Genomic DNA, 14,834 nt, shown 5'->3' with positions numbered 1-14,834 from the left:
GGCTGTAGGATCTGTGTTCATGTGTTACGTTTATGTTCACAAGCTGTATGTATGTATATGTTTCCTTAAGTACATTGGGCTCTCTGTTCTAGAGGCTGTGGGTTGTGCAGGTTCTCTAAGAGGTAATAATGGGGAGGCAACACCATCTGCCCTATTCTACAAGTGCAGGCTCCCCATATAGCACACCTGCCATTTTGTGATTTTTTTCTCCCCTCAGGATTTCTGTAGTCTTCTTAGAATGAATTAGGAAAAATAACTTGCTCCCCAGCACCCCACAGAAAGAGGTCAGTAATGGGCACAGGGAGATTCTCAAGGGATCCCAACTGATGCTTTAAACACAGCAGCTGAAATTCTGGCTCGCTGCCCTCATGAAAGTAGGAGCATCCACATAGCGAAGTGGTTAGAAAAGAAACAAAGAGGTGGAAAAGCCACTACCCAGCCTATCCTCCTCCCCTCAGCCACCCCAGCCACCCCCATCACCAGCTGACTAACACAGGGCCCTCTTGGTGAGGCACAGACCTGCCCTGTAAACTCCTCCCAGATTAGCCTCGCAGCACCCAGCGTGGAGGTCTTTGTCCTAAACTGTGTTCAAGGTAACCACATGCTGACTTTTTAAAAAGTATCTTAATCTTTGTCCTGAGAGCCTATTTTTGGTCCTTGTGTCTTTGAAGCTGTGCATTCAGTCAGAACTATCTAATGCTTACCTCTTTTAGATTGTGTCTACACTGAGTTTCCTGTTTGGATTAGAATCTGAATAGTTCTGGGAACAGCACCAAATCACATTCTGAGGCTCTAAGTGGAAAATATCAGCTCATGATACCCTTGGGCCTAAGCTTGTGTCTACAAATAGCTTCTTTTTGTGGCAACAAATTAGTTCTGGGGTTTATTTTATTCTGCATTATTTCCGATGGCTGCCTCACTGCCTGAATTTGCTGAGTGACGATGAAGTCCTTCATTTATCTTATAAGTAGATTTGGCTTGGAATTCTCCTTTTTCACTTGTGTCTCTTGACTTTTCCTAATAAGTTGTTGAATTTCAAATCTACGACATATTTAAAACTCGTGTACAGTGTTCTGTGAAGAGATCCTGTAGAAAGCAAAAATGTCCTTTTATAAATGGTGTTTAAACAAAATATTTTTGTTACTAGGGGAAAAAATCAGATTTAGTGTTAAGGAAAGCATTTGATTATTTACTTACAAATAATGCCATTTTCTGTGTGTGTGTGTGTGTGTGTGTGTGTGTTTTGTTTGTTTGTTTGTTTTTTCCCAAACAGCTAAGAACTGATCAGGTAATTTGCTGTGTGTGCAGTGACCATTCCGTGGCTCTCCTTCACCTTGAGGGAAAGAGGTGTCTCCTTCATGCCCGCAAGCACCTTTTCCCTGTGAGGCTGATAAAATGGCACCCAGTTGAGAATTTTTTAATTGTTGGATGTGCAGATGACTCCGTTTACATCTGGGAAATTGAAACAGGTAAATTGGAATTTTACCCCTTTCATTCTTTCTATATTTATGCATCAAAGCATTTGGCTAGGCAGAGGGTTCCAGAGAACCCTGCTTTAACCTTTGGTTGGGCTGCATTTATTGGCTTCGGTTGAAGGTGTGTGTGGAAAACAAAACACAATGGCCCAAGTCAGATCTTGACCAACTGATGGTTCGCTGACAGAGCAATGTGCAGGAATGAGCCGGATATTTCTGGAAGCTATAAATGAAAACATAAGTTATCTACGTTAATTATTAACAAGAGAGAAATTTAGTGTCCTACCAGTCTCAAATTATCATTAAATTCTGCCTTCTTCAGCATACTCACCATCTCAGCAACATTTTGAGCTAATTGATGATCAGTAATAATGGAATATAATTAATTACAAAACTCTGAAAAGTTGAGTCAGGGAAACTGAAAACTGAGTGGCTCAATTGAACTTTTGATGTCATAGTGTAGAGAATGTACAGTATGAACCTTAAAGTTTTCAAAAAAGTTTTACTCTGTAACTTAAGATTGAGAGTAACACATTTCAGGCAGATGCTTGGAACTTATCAAATACAGCAAGGTAATTAATGCATGTGAGTCGGGAGTGCGCCTAAGAGTACATTTTACTGAACCCGTTGCATGATTTTTATTGATTAATCAGTGGTGGTTTTATGTTGGATATTATTAACAAACTAGATAGTTTATAATATGCTAGAGTCATACTTCACCAAAATTATTGCTGATTTCTTTACATTTGACTTTGGTGTGTTAATGATGATGACTAATGTGCTGGTGGATGGAGGGTACAGTGTAATTCTGCCTTACATTTGTACCTTGCTTTACAGCTTTGATGGCCTCCCATGTTCATTTCCCATTAGATTATCACAACTGCTAGGGTGGTGGAAGAGACTTTATTCCCCATCTTATTGATGAGAAATTTGTAACTCTGATTGTAGGTGAACAAGATTACATTGCTAATAAGCAGTGAACCAATCTGTGGGTCCCATCTTTCTTTGTACAATGTGCACAAAATTAGGAGAGTTTTAGAATTCTTAGTTAATCTATCAACCTGAGTGATACTTGAGTATAATGGATAAAATGAGCTCTAAAACCTGGGCTTGTTTCCAGGACCTGCGAACAAAGGCTGGCCTCAGGCAAGAAACTTGACTTCACGGCATGTCTATCTCTTCATCTATGAAATGGGAGTAATGATACCACCTTCCTGTCAGGATTAAATTAGCTAATACTGACCATGCTTGTAAACAGTACCTATAGGTGCTATACCTTTAATAATAGTTAACTATTATTAATATGATCAAAGAACGCAACAAAATCTTGACTTCTTCTTGTGGAATCCGAGCCTGTAGAACAGGTAAATGTGTGCCGTTGCATTGTTTTCAGTTGTGAAATTGTGAAGACTTGGTAATCAAGCATATTTTCCTTGAAAGTAGGATCTAGTGAGAATAAAGAAATAGGTGAGAACTGACAAATGTTTACAATTCCATTGTCCCATCAGGACACCTTTCAGCCCATGCATCTTTTTACTTACATATTTTTTGATGGGGTGGGCAGTAAAGGAGGGAAGCCAAAGCACAGTACTTTTTTTTTTTTTTTAAGTTTTATTTATTTGGGAGAGAGAGCAAGAGTGTACAAATGGTGGGGAGGGGCAGAGGGAGAGGGAGAAGGAGAGTCCGCTGAGCAGGGAGTCTGACACAGGGCCAAATCCCAGGACCCTGGGATCATGACCTGAGCCGAAGGCAGACGCTTAACCGACTGAGCCATCTAAGAGCCCCAACTGCTAGTACTTCTTGAAACTGTATTTATTCCCACATTTTGTTTTAATTTTATCATTTATTTTATACTCCCCAATCCATAACCGAATGTTATAGAACATTTGAAAAATACAGAGAAAAATAAAGAAAAACAAATAATCCTGTCCCACTTCCTAAAGATAACTGCTATTAATATTTAATCTACTTTCTGTCAGACATCTTTCTGTGTCAATAAATAGATGCCAGAATTGTGTTTCAGTCATGGTCCTGGCAGAAAATTGAATTTAACCCAGATGGGTCAAATGAGGAAACTTTAATGAAAGGGCTATTTATAAGGGTGTGGATAGGACTTAGGGAACTGAGAAGGAATGGATAGTGAGGCCCCCATCACCCAGATGCTGGTAGAATCAGGAAGCTCTCACCACTTGCCCGGGGCTGAAGCAACAAGAGGAGAAAATAGTGTCGGTGGCCCCGTGTGAGTGGAAACCATGGAGGAATTGTCACTCTCTGAAGTCATGGAAGAGTAACGGCTCCTCCCAGAGATGCAGGACTGAGACAAAGAAAGAGTTGGAAGAAATGATTTTCTTTGTCCTTCTGCAATCACCTTCCTTAGTTTCATCCAAGTAGAAGTCAAAGAGGAAGGGCATTCAGTTATAGGCATTAGCCAGGGGCCCAGAACGGGTGCAGAGGAGCAGGGAAGGGGTGGAGGGAGTGGTCAAATGGTCAATAATTGGCATCGCGGCTATTATGAACACATCATACTTAAACTCAGGAGTCTTCTATGGTTGGTTCTACACATTTTTTCCTAAGAAAGGTGTTTTTTTTAAATTTTCATATCAAATGTGTCCACGTTTAGTGCTAAATATAAAATATTTATTTCAAATGAGGCTGTGAGGCTGTTTATCTCATGGTCATCTACATTAATTCTTTATAAACAACCTTAATTCAACCTAAGATGGAACTTAAAATGGTGAAAATATTACTAATAATTATGGAAATATCTTCCCATTTGTGATGTGGCTCTTCAGTTTTTCAAAATGGCATCCCATTAACAATTTCACTCGAACCCCCCAACACTATGCCCATGGCTGACACCCTGACTTCCCTCATCATTTACCATGCTTATCCTGTTTGGATAAATTTATGCTGTTCCTTTTAGTTTGCGTCTGATAATTGACTTTGTTTTGGGTTGCCATTAACCTCTTCAATTACAATTTTGTTTGAAATTGAATGAACCACTTTCTCTTGTCCTAGCTGGATTTCATCTGGCTAAGATACTTCCATCTCATTTACTGTGCTAGATTTCGGTTTCATCCTCTTCTTGTAGAAGTGGGAAAGTCTTTTCCATTTGTAGTTTCATATGGTTAGAGGAAAAATACCAACAAAGACCAAAGCTATTGGGCTGTGAGCCTCTAGCATGTGCTTGCTCACTGACGTACCTGACATGTGGACCAATAAATGAATGAATGAATGAATGAAGACTAATTTTCTTGGACCTTAGTAGACTGAGTTCGAATGAGTTTACCTTAACATTGGCCCACGTTGTGGCTCTTAGATCATGGCTGGCCGCCTTCAGGTAGAGCCTTACTTTCTCCTCTAAGTCTACCCTCAGGTTTCTAAAGTTCATGTGACCTGTCTCATTTCCTTGGGTATGAGTGTGTGTATTTTCTACTCCACGCAATTTTTCTGGGGGTTTTCCTTTTAGCTTTGCTAGAAGGTTCAAACTTCATTCCATATGTGAACAGACCCACTCCCTGCTCTGTTTCTCCAGTAGTCTGCTTCCTCTAAATATCTGAAGAAGGGATAAATTGACACTAAGGCATTTTTCAACACCAGAGCAACCCCAGAGCTCATACAGAGAAAAGAGGAGGAGTGAGTAGGAAAGGAGCCTAGAAAGAAAAGGCGAGGGAAGGGGAATGAAGCTAAAAAGTAATTAATTCTCAATTGTGCCAGGAGCCCACTTTGGTGGAAAGTGGGGGATTGGGGTATAAGTCAGTCCCTGCACTACCTTCTCCAAGTGTGGAAGATAGGAGACTTCCTCACTTTTCCACCACACTTTGAAGCAGCCTGTTTTCACTTCACTGATGAGATTTATTTACTCATTTTTTTTTATTCTTTTGGGTAAAATGCACAAGCATATTCTAGAGCCACGTTATCCCCATGCCTATTTTATCTTGAAGTTGTAGGAAGTGTTTCTCATGGTGACAGGTGGCACGGTCAGATGCATGCCAGCATAAAGTCTGGGATCACTGGTGGGCATGCTCCTCTCCTGGGAGAGGCGAACAACCAAAGCAGAGAAGTATTTATGTAACAGCAAAGGCCTTCATCTTCTGGCTAAAAATGCAGCACTGCCAGGTTGGGAATGATGAGGGCATCTAGTTTCTCTTATTGATTTGCCGGATGTCCCATGATGTCTAGGCCTGATTAGGAAGGGAAAAAATTGGAGATGTCATTTTGATTAATATTTGAGTTCCCGCAATGTGTTTGGCACTGACAACTTTGGGCAGCTTTGTCACCCTCCTTGCTGTTGAGACACAATAGGGATAATGTAATACTGATTCTTTTCTCCCTAAAATACACACCGGAAATAAATCTCAGCTCTGAGCTCATTATTCTTTTAAGAATTGAATTTAAAATAATTCTGAGGACTTTTCTGTTCACTATGCCAGATTTACCTAGCAGAAAACTCGTGTAATAAATTTCTCATGTGTTACTGATATAACAGTTGTTAATACTGAAGGTCTTCTGTTAAACTTGGGACCTGTGTTGTGAAATATGCCATATTAAGCAGTTTGTGTGTGTGGTTTGTGTGTGTGCACGCACTTGTGTGTATGTAAAAATGAAACCTTACTTGCTAGAAATGAAACTCTCGGTAAGATAGATCAGAAAAACTTCTATAAAGAACTGGAGACTAAAGTTTTTAAGCTTTGCAGGCCACATGATCTCTTTTGCAGCTACCGAGCTCTGCCCTTCCTGGCACAGGAAAAGCCATAGATATATAGAAAGGACTTAGTGAGACTGTGTTTCAATAAAACTTTATTTACAAAAGCAGGGAGCTGGCTGGGTTTACCCTGCAGTGTTCTTTATAGACTTCTAAGAAGGATGGAAGTTCTTTCTAAAGATCATGATTTTCATAATAACTCATACTATAGCAGTTTATAATTTTTAATCTGTTACACCATCCTGACTGTATGGTTATACCCAGTTTGCTAGTGAGGAGATGGAACGCACAGATGTATTTGAGTCTGAAGGCGCCCAGGATAGGTAGAGGGTGCCCGCACTAGGATGCATGTGTCTTTCTGGTTTGTTCTCCACTGCATTGTACTTGGGAACACTTCTTGCAGGTGGAGGTCATCTTTTTGAGACTGTCAAACAGGGAATTAGATAAGGAAAGCTCTGAGAAGAAAAGAAATGGCTGCTAATGCTCTCCTGAAGGAGAGGGCCTCGGGCTATCTCTCAGAGCTTGGTTCTCAATTTACCCACAGTTCTAACAGTTCTGGGCATCTGATTTCTCAGATGACAGATTAGAAACAGCATATTGCAAGGAGGGAGACTGTTATTGGCAGGCACTCCCGACAACAGTAGCAATAGCTGATGGGAAGGAAGGAGAGGCGAACCTGTGAATCACTGCTTCAGACAGTCTTTCCAAGCTCATGGGAAGACAGTCACCCCCAGAGACGCTGAAATGGTTTCCCCCATTCAGGAAGCTCTTAGATGTGCCTGCACAGGTTATGTACCTGCCAGTCCATTTCCCACACCTCCTACCTGGGAGTGGGGCACTCCTTGCTTCAGGAAGACTATTGAAAGGTATTACATCTATGATGGGGTTGCAGTCCTCAAGAAATCTAAGAAGCGGCTGACAGCCTGGAGTTTAAGGGGAACCAAAGGCTTTGGCCAGTAACTGGGTAGAACTCAGGATCCGTGTGAGTCTATTTTTATTCATTTCTTCCTGTTTCTGCTCAGGTAATGTGAGCTGTGTGACCTTGAGCAGGAAGCTTCACTCCAGTAGCCTGGCTTGAGGATCCAGCCTCTGGTCATGGCTTGGTTTCTGTGGGAAAACAAATTCTGCATTTTAAAACAACTCTCTTATAAACAGACCATTGGAACAAAGCCTGTGCATATGAAATTAAGGAAGTCAGGAAGAAGAAAAATACATTCCAGAGTTATTTTTACCACAGGTGTTAAATTTTCTTTCTTAATTTTATTTTCTTACTGAAATTAGTACCAGTTAGCTAGGAAATTATTTAGTCTATATGGTACCATGTAAATGAAGCATTTATTCTTTTGTGGCTTTAAAATACATAGTCTTAAAAAGAAAATTTTAAAAATAAAACTATTAAGAAAGGTAAGATAAGGTTTTTGTCAAGTAATAGCCATATAGTAGGTCATATTTTTAGAATAGGCCGTATTTTTAGAAAATACCTAGCATTTAATCCTCTACTATAGATTGGAGTTTGCTTTAATTGTTCAGGGTGAGGGATATATAGATGAATGCTAGACATAGCTTCCCAGAAATGTGCAGTCATAGTTTACCCAATAGAATAGAATCATGTGGTTAAATTCTTATTTTGCTACACCAAAATATCACACGTGGTCACTCCAGGCCACAAATATTGTCTTGTTGCCTTTATTTGTAGTATATAGTGTATAAAATAAAAAAATTTTAGTTCCACTAGTTACTAACCACACCATTCTGAAGGACAGTTTTGCTTGATTTTCTCATCAAGGTCACCCCTCTATAGGTACAGGTGCCTTGTCAGCACAACCAGAGGATGACCTTCATTATGTGCGTGTCAAAGGTAGATTTTGGGTATGCAGCATCCGGCAGGTAATTGTCTTCCCAGTATGTTATTTTCTCAAAGCCACGTTATTTTGTTGTGGTAGATTACAGATGGAACCCTCTTAGGATGATTGTTTTTAGAAACGAAAAATAGGGTACATTAAAGCACAGGATGGGATTTTTCCTACATCACCTTTTCCAAGCCCTTTTCTTCTTTATTATAATAATTACTGGTGTTATTACTCAACACGTATTCTCAGTTTGCTGCCTATTTTTTGAATCTTTATTTCTTCCTCTTTGGCCCTGTTATCACAGCTACACTATAATTTGAGATTTTGATTCATGTGATACTGTGTGTGTGTGTGGGCATGGATATGTCCGTGTGTATGTACACACTTGTGTAGATGAACTTTGTTTGCAGGTTAACTACTAAATATTTGCTCAGTTGTCAACATTTTATGTCTCAAGTGGGAATTAGCATCCAGGGCGGTTAGGATCATGAGCCCTGGGATTCAGACTGCTACATTTGAATCCTTGTTCTACTCTCTCCAGTCTCTATTACCTCAGCCCACTTTGAATTCCTCAAAGACTCACCATCTCTTCTCCACAGTTAACACTAGATAAATGTTATCTGTACTTATTAGAGATGCTTCATATATTACCATAGCAGTTTACGTTAATCACTCATTATTCACTCCTAATGTATCAAAATGGATGTTATTGCCTAATATTTAGAGACAGTAGATTCTGCCTCTGTTCATTTGTTCACTCTTTGGCAAATCACTAAATTAAATTGATCAGAGCCTTAGTTTCCTCATGGTGGTGGCGATGATGATGACGATGGTCATGACACTTAACACAATGTTGCAGAAAAGAGGTAAGACATCCCTGTATGCGAGAACACTGGCTTTATTTTTATTAATTTTATTTATTTATTATTTTCATTAATTATATATATGTTCATATATTAACACATATATCTGCATACATATGTATGTATATACATATACAAATATATGTGCCTCTCTATAACCATATATGTGTATATACATGTACAAATATATATGCATACATATAAGCATATATGTGTGTATGCATACACACCTACATACACACATGCCACATGGTTGCTCTAATAAAAAAAGAAACTACAGCAACAAATGAAAAATAATAAATGAGATTTCATTAAAATTAAAACTTTTGTGCATCAAAGGACGTTATCAAGAATGTGAAAAGACAGGGACACATGGGTGGCTCAGTCGGTTAAGCATTTGCCTTCGGCTCAGGTCATGATCCCAGAGTCGTGAGGTGGAGTCCCTCATTGGCTCCTTGCTCAGCAGAGAGCCTGCTTCTCCCTCTGCCTACTGCTCCCCTGTTTGTGCTCTATCTCTGTCTCTGACAAACAAATAAAATCTTAAAAATAAAAAAGAATGTTGAGGGAAACTGGAAGGGGAGATGAACCATGAGAGACTATGGACTCTGAAAAACAACCAGAGGGTTTTGAAGGGGCAGGGGGGTGGGGGGGAGGTTGAGGAACCAGGTGGTGGGTAATAGGGAGGGCACGTACTGCATGGAGCACTGGGTGTGATGCCAAAACAATGAACACTGTTATGCTGTAAATAAACAAATAAAAAAAAAAAGAATGTGAAAAAGCCTGTAGAATGGGGAAAATTATTTTCAAATTATATATATATATTTTTTTTTAAATTTTATTTTATTTTATTTATTTATTTGACAGAGAGAGATCACAAGTAGACAGAGAGGCAGGCAGAGAGAGAGAGAGGGAAGCAGTCTCGCTGCTGAGCAGAGAGCCCGATGCAGGACTCGATCCCAGGACCCTGAGATCATGACCTGAGCCGAAGGCAGAGGCTTAACCCACTGAGCCACCCAGGCGCCCACAAATTATATATTTGATAAGAGTTTAATATCCAGAATATATAAAGAACTCTTACAACAAAACAAAAAACCAAGCAGCCCAATTTTAAAAAGGAAAAGAACCAGAATAAATATTTCTTTAAAGATGCTATACAAATGATGAACAAGCATATACAAAGATTTCAACATCATTAGCTATCAGGGAAATGCAAATCAAAATCACAATGAGATATCACTTTACACTTACAAGGATGCCTATAATTAAAAAAAAAAAAAAAGGAAATGAAAAAGAACAAGGTTTCCCAAGGTGGGAATATAAAATGGTGCCTCCCCTGTAGAAAACAATTGGGCAGTATTTAAACAAGTTAAACATAGAATTACCATATGAACCAGAATTCCACTCCTGGGTATACCCCCAAGAGAAATGAAAATATATGTTCACACAGAAACTTGAGCATAAATGTTCATAAGATCATTATTTGTAATGGCCAAAAGGTGGAAATAACCCACATGTCCATCAATGGATGAATGGATAAACAAATTATGGTGGACATGTGTAATGAAATATTATTCCACCCTAAGAAGGAATGAAGTACTGATACATACCACAATTTGGATGAGCCTCAGAAACATTATGTTAAGTGAAAGAAGCCAGACACAAAAGATCACATATTATATGGTCCATTTTATATGAAATATCCTGAATAAGCAAATCCACAGAGATAGAAAGCAGATTAATGATTGCCGGGAGATGAAAGGAGGGGAACCTGGGGAGGGAAGGATTATGTAATGGGTAGACGAGATTTCTCAGAGGTCATGAAAAGTCTTGAAACTAGAGAGAGTCGCTGTTTGCACAAAATTGGGAATGCGCTAAATGCGACCGACTTGTATGCGTTGAAACGGTTCACCATATGTGACGTCAATTTCAACTCAATCAAAAGAAAAAACAAAGTCTGAAGAAGACATCTTGAAAAAGCAATAGAATCCCAACACTTACAGATAATCATTATGAATGGCTAATATATTACACTTCCAGTATTTTATTCCTTCACATATTAATATATACTGAGACATGCTCATATTTATTTGTATATCATGTAAGTCTCTTGGAAGGCCTTATCCACTTCTTAGTTCATTATTTTCATTATTGTTAACACCCTGAGAGGTGTAGCAGGGAGCTTCAGAAAGCCGCTTCCCTTCACTCGCTCCACAATCCACAAATCCCTTTTTTAAGGGAATGCTAAATGAAATGAAGCGTTTCTTTCCACTTTGAATGGAGGAAATGCTTCACGGCAGTATTAGCAGTACCTGTGACATTGTCAACAATAGACGTAACAGATATTTTCATATCACATCACAATTGTCCCCGGTATCTCAAAGTACCATCTATGTCTACCACTGCCATAAACTTTTAGGCACACCACTAGCTCTTGTCATTTCATGCATGAATAAAGAAGCATATCAGCTTGGTTTTTAATATATTTTGCTGATTGCATTTCAACATAATTGATATCCTTGATAATCCTATGTATTTTGTTTTTGACATTTTAAACCAATATTGTGAAAAAGGGTTGGTTCACTGGTTTTCCCCAGACTGCTGAAGGGGTTCATGGCATATAAAAAGTTAAGACTTCCTGTTAGTCTGAAAGACTTTTAATGTGGGGTGCACTGAAGTTACTCAATGGTAGCAGTACAATTGGGGAGCATAGGTCAATATCTGATATTTATATACTTACGTAAGATAAATATATATCTTAAATATATAATATGTCATATATTTATATATCATATATTTACATAATATAAAATACATATTAAATATATGCATGCACACACATCAGAACAAAAATATAATAATTTAATTTAACCTTATTAAATTAAATCTGACAACACTGTATCACTGAAGAGAGACATAGGAGTCTCATTGTATATTTTTTTTACATTGATATAAAGCCTCATTAAACACCCTTACATGCATGTGTTGTACATACACACATGCACATGAATGCACACTCACCCCCCCACACACACACACAGAGTAGTCTTCTAGAATTCCATCTAGTGAACATAGACCTCTAGTTTGGTCAAATTATATCAATGTTAATTTGCTCTTGTAAATCCACAATCTTTTCAAAGTGAGGCAATTACACGATGTAGAAAATTTTAAGAGAAAAATTATCTGCATGAGGTAGTTTCTGCTGTGCCCTTTAAAATCTGAGTATCACATTGAAAGACTACTACAAAATAAACACAAGTATTTTTTCCCCAAATTTGGATTTGCTTCTTTCTCAATCCTAATTAGCTATAAACGTTTGAACAATTACCTAATTTTATTACAGAATTATACTTCACATGAATATGGTCCTATATTATTTTGAGACATCCTGACTTATTTTTTAAATTCTACATTATATGAATGGTTATCTGATGAAATACCTACACAGGTGTTTGTGTGAATGTATGTATGTGTGTGTGTGTGTGTGTGTGCCTTTTAATTAAGGTATTACTCAACCCACTTTTTTTTATATCTGGCATGTTAATATGTATTAGGCATATTGTGATATTTGCAGGATAGCTTTAGAACATTATGTATGCTCATCAACAAATATGAAAATCAATAGACACTCATCCAAATGATAAAACTAAATTTTTTTTTCTCTTAAAGTTTCACCAATTGGGTCCCATCCTTCGCTGTCTTATTGTTTCCCTTGTCAATTACAATCTTCCTGGGTTTTACTTAAGTAAAGGAAGTACTTGCTGTCATCACTTTTAACTGATTCCTGTAGTCTGGTTACACTGTTGGATAATGTGCTGGTTGGGTATGTTTGTTACATATCTGAATTAAATCTCAGGAGCTTATTCAACAGCAGCAGAAAGAGGAACACCCCGGGATGACTGCTCTTTGGCCCCTCCTTAACTAGGCCCTTGTTTATATGGACACTTGGAACGTTAGTGGGTTTCACAGCTCCCATATTTAGCAAAATAAACCCAAAGGAGCCATCTGCCCCTCCTCACGCTGCCTCTTTTCAATTCCCTAGCAACTTCCCAGTAGCCAGCTGCCACAGAAATGATTGGAAAAGCTACTCAGTGAACTGTAATGATTGTTATTCTCTGGGAAAGTAGGTTCTCTGATTTGGCTGACAGATAAAAGATATCAGACGCACTTTATTCATCTGACTGTATCAATAATATCCAACTTCTACCACTAACTTACTTGGTAGGATTTGATGGAAGGGTCTTTCATGTTTCTAGGGATGCATCAGGTGAAAACAAACCCAAAGGTCAAGTCCTTGGCTAGGAGTGGCGAGCAGAGAATTTGACTGCAGGAATGTCAGATTTTATCTCCTGTGCTACAAAAAAGGTTGGTTGATAATGTCAGCCCGTCGAAAACACCCTGGTGTGGATTGGTCCGCCATTTTCCCCAGTCCTGTTCACATTCACGTGCCTGTGGATTTCATTCCCCTCTAGGTCTCTGTGCTGAGAAGACAAAGGGCTTTTTGCAGCCACTTGGAAGCTTCAGAGTAACAGAAGCTCCACTGAGGGACACAGGATGTCATCTTATAGTTAGTTCATCATTTAAGTGGATAGCAAATTGTTTTTGTAAATTTAGTTAAATGATTTGGATAAAGTCTTTTATTTATCCATTTGGATAAAGACTTTATCCAAATCATTTAACTAAATGATAGATCAGAACTGAAAATATTTATAGGCTGGGAGTTCAGGAAAATAATGGGAATAAGAAAATTTAACAAAACAATTTACTTTTAATCCATGATTTGCATTGGAGGTTTAACTTTTTTCATCATCACATTTTTCTTATTTTAGAAGCATCATTTTTAAGTCTAGTTTGAAAACCCCATTGTTACATTGTTCCTTATTTTATGTCTCTCATTTAAAATAAAATTTTATTATCTTCATTTCTTACAACCATGATCATTTTCCCAGGATTGCTTTATTAGTGAAGCTATCCATCATTAATGATTTTATAAAGGAAGTTGTGTTTTCTTTAAAGCACTGTTTTTAAAGGAATCCTTAGCACCTTACAATTTAATTATAGATGGCATAAACAAAACAATCAGTAAAACTTGGGATTTGGAATTAGGTGACTTAGCTTACCTGTGTAGATATAAGGAGAAGTCAAATTCATGATGTAATATGATATCTTATATTAACAGTGCTCTCTAGAAACTCATCTCAGAGATTATCACTTTTATGACTTCTGACCTCCTAGCTACCAATTATTTTGAATACAGCTCCATATACTTTTTGCCACAATTTAAAATCTAAAAAGCTCTGAAAACAACAGGGATTTTTTTTATTAGCTTGTGGTAAAGCAACAAAACCAAAACTTGACTCATATGAGGTTATTCACTCCACTAAGTATAAATATTCTTTTTTTTAAGCCTGCAGTTAAATAACTTGTTTGATCACTGTATGTTCCCCCAGACTCTCCTATAGCTGTTGTATAATATACATATGTACATTGTCTTATCTCTCCAAAATATGAAAAATCCTGAATTGTAAAACCTTCTGGACCCAAATTTTTGGATAAGGAATTTTGAGCTTCTATTATCTTCTATTATCTTTGTCATTCTTCCCAAAGTAATTGATAGTTTTCTATAAAATTCCATCTATACTCTGTCTTTGTTTTCTTGTCTCCCATTTACTAAATATATTTTAATCCAGGTTTTGTCTACACTAGTCCAATGAAACTGTTTTTCTTGAGGTCCCCTCACCTCCCAAGATGAGTTGTCATCCTTTGGGTGGCAGGTACTTGACTTGTCTGCAGTCACTGTCACCAGTGGCCTTCTTGTCTCTCCATCTTCAGCCTTACATGGCATCCTCGTCCCCTGATGGCCAACAGCCCCTCTTTCTCATTGTGCTGATTCTGCAATCCCTCTTTATATTAATCCCTGGGTCTCTTCTCAGTGTACTTCTCT

General features: G+C 38.1%; 1 protein-coding gene across 2 annotated transcripts in view; it reads left to right on the top strand.

The window, feature by feature from the left end:
- Positions 1-14,834, top strand: part of WDR72 (WD repeat domain 72) — a 218,521-nt gene that overhangs the window by 54,119 nt on the left and 149,568 nt on the right. For both annotated transcript variants that reach the window (XM_046007151.1, XM_046007152.1), the window contains exon 13: positions 1,274-1,469. In XM_046007151.1, coding sequence (XP_045863107.1) covers positions 1,274-1,469 — 196 coding nt within the window. The remainder of the gene's footprint in view (positions 1-1,273; positions 1,470-14,834) is intronic.

This window comes from Meles meles, chromosome 6 (genome assembly GCF_922984935.1).
Source record: "Meles meles chromosome 6, mMelMel3.1 paternal haplotype, whole genome shotgun sequence".
Classification (NCBI taxonomy): Eukaryota; Metazoa; Chordata; class Mammalia; order Carnivora; family Mustelidae; genus Meles; species Meles meles.
The sequence above is the reverse complement of the archived record's forward strand: the minus strand, read 5'-3'. Positions and strand labels throughout refer to the sequence as shown.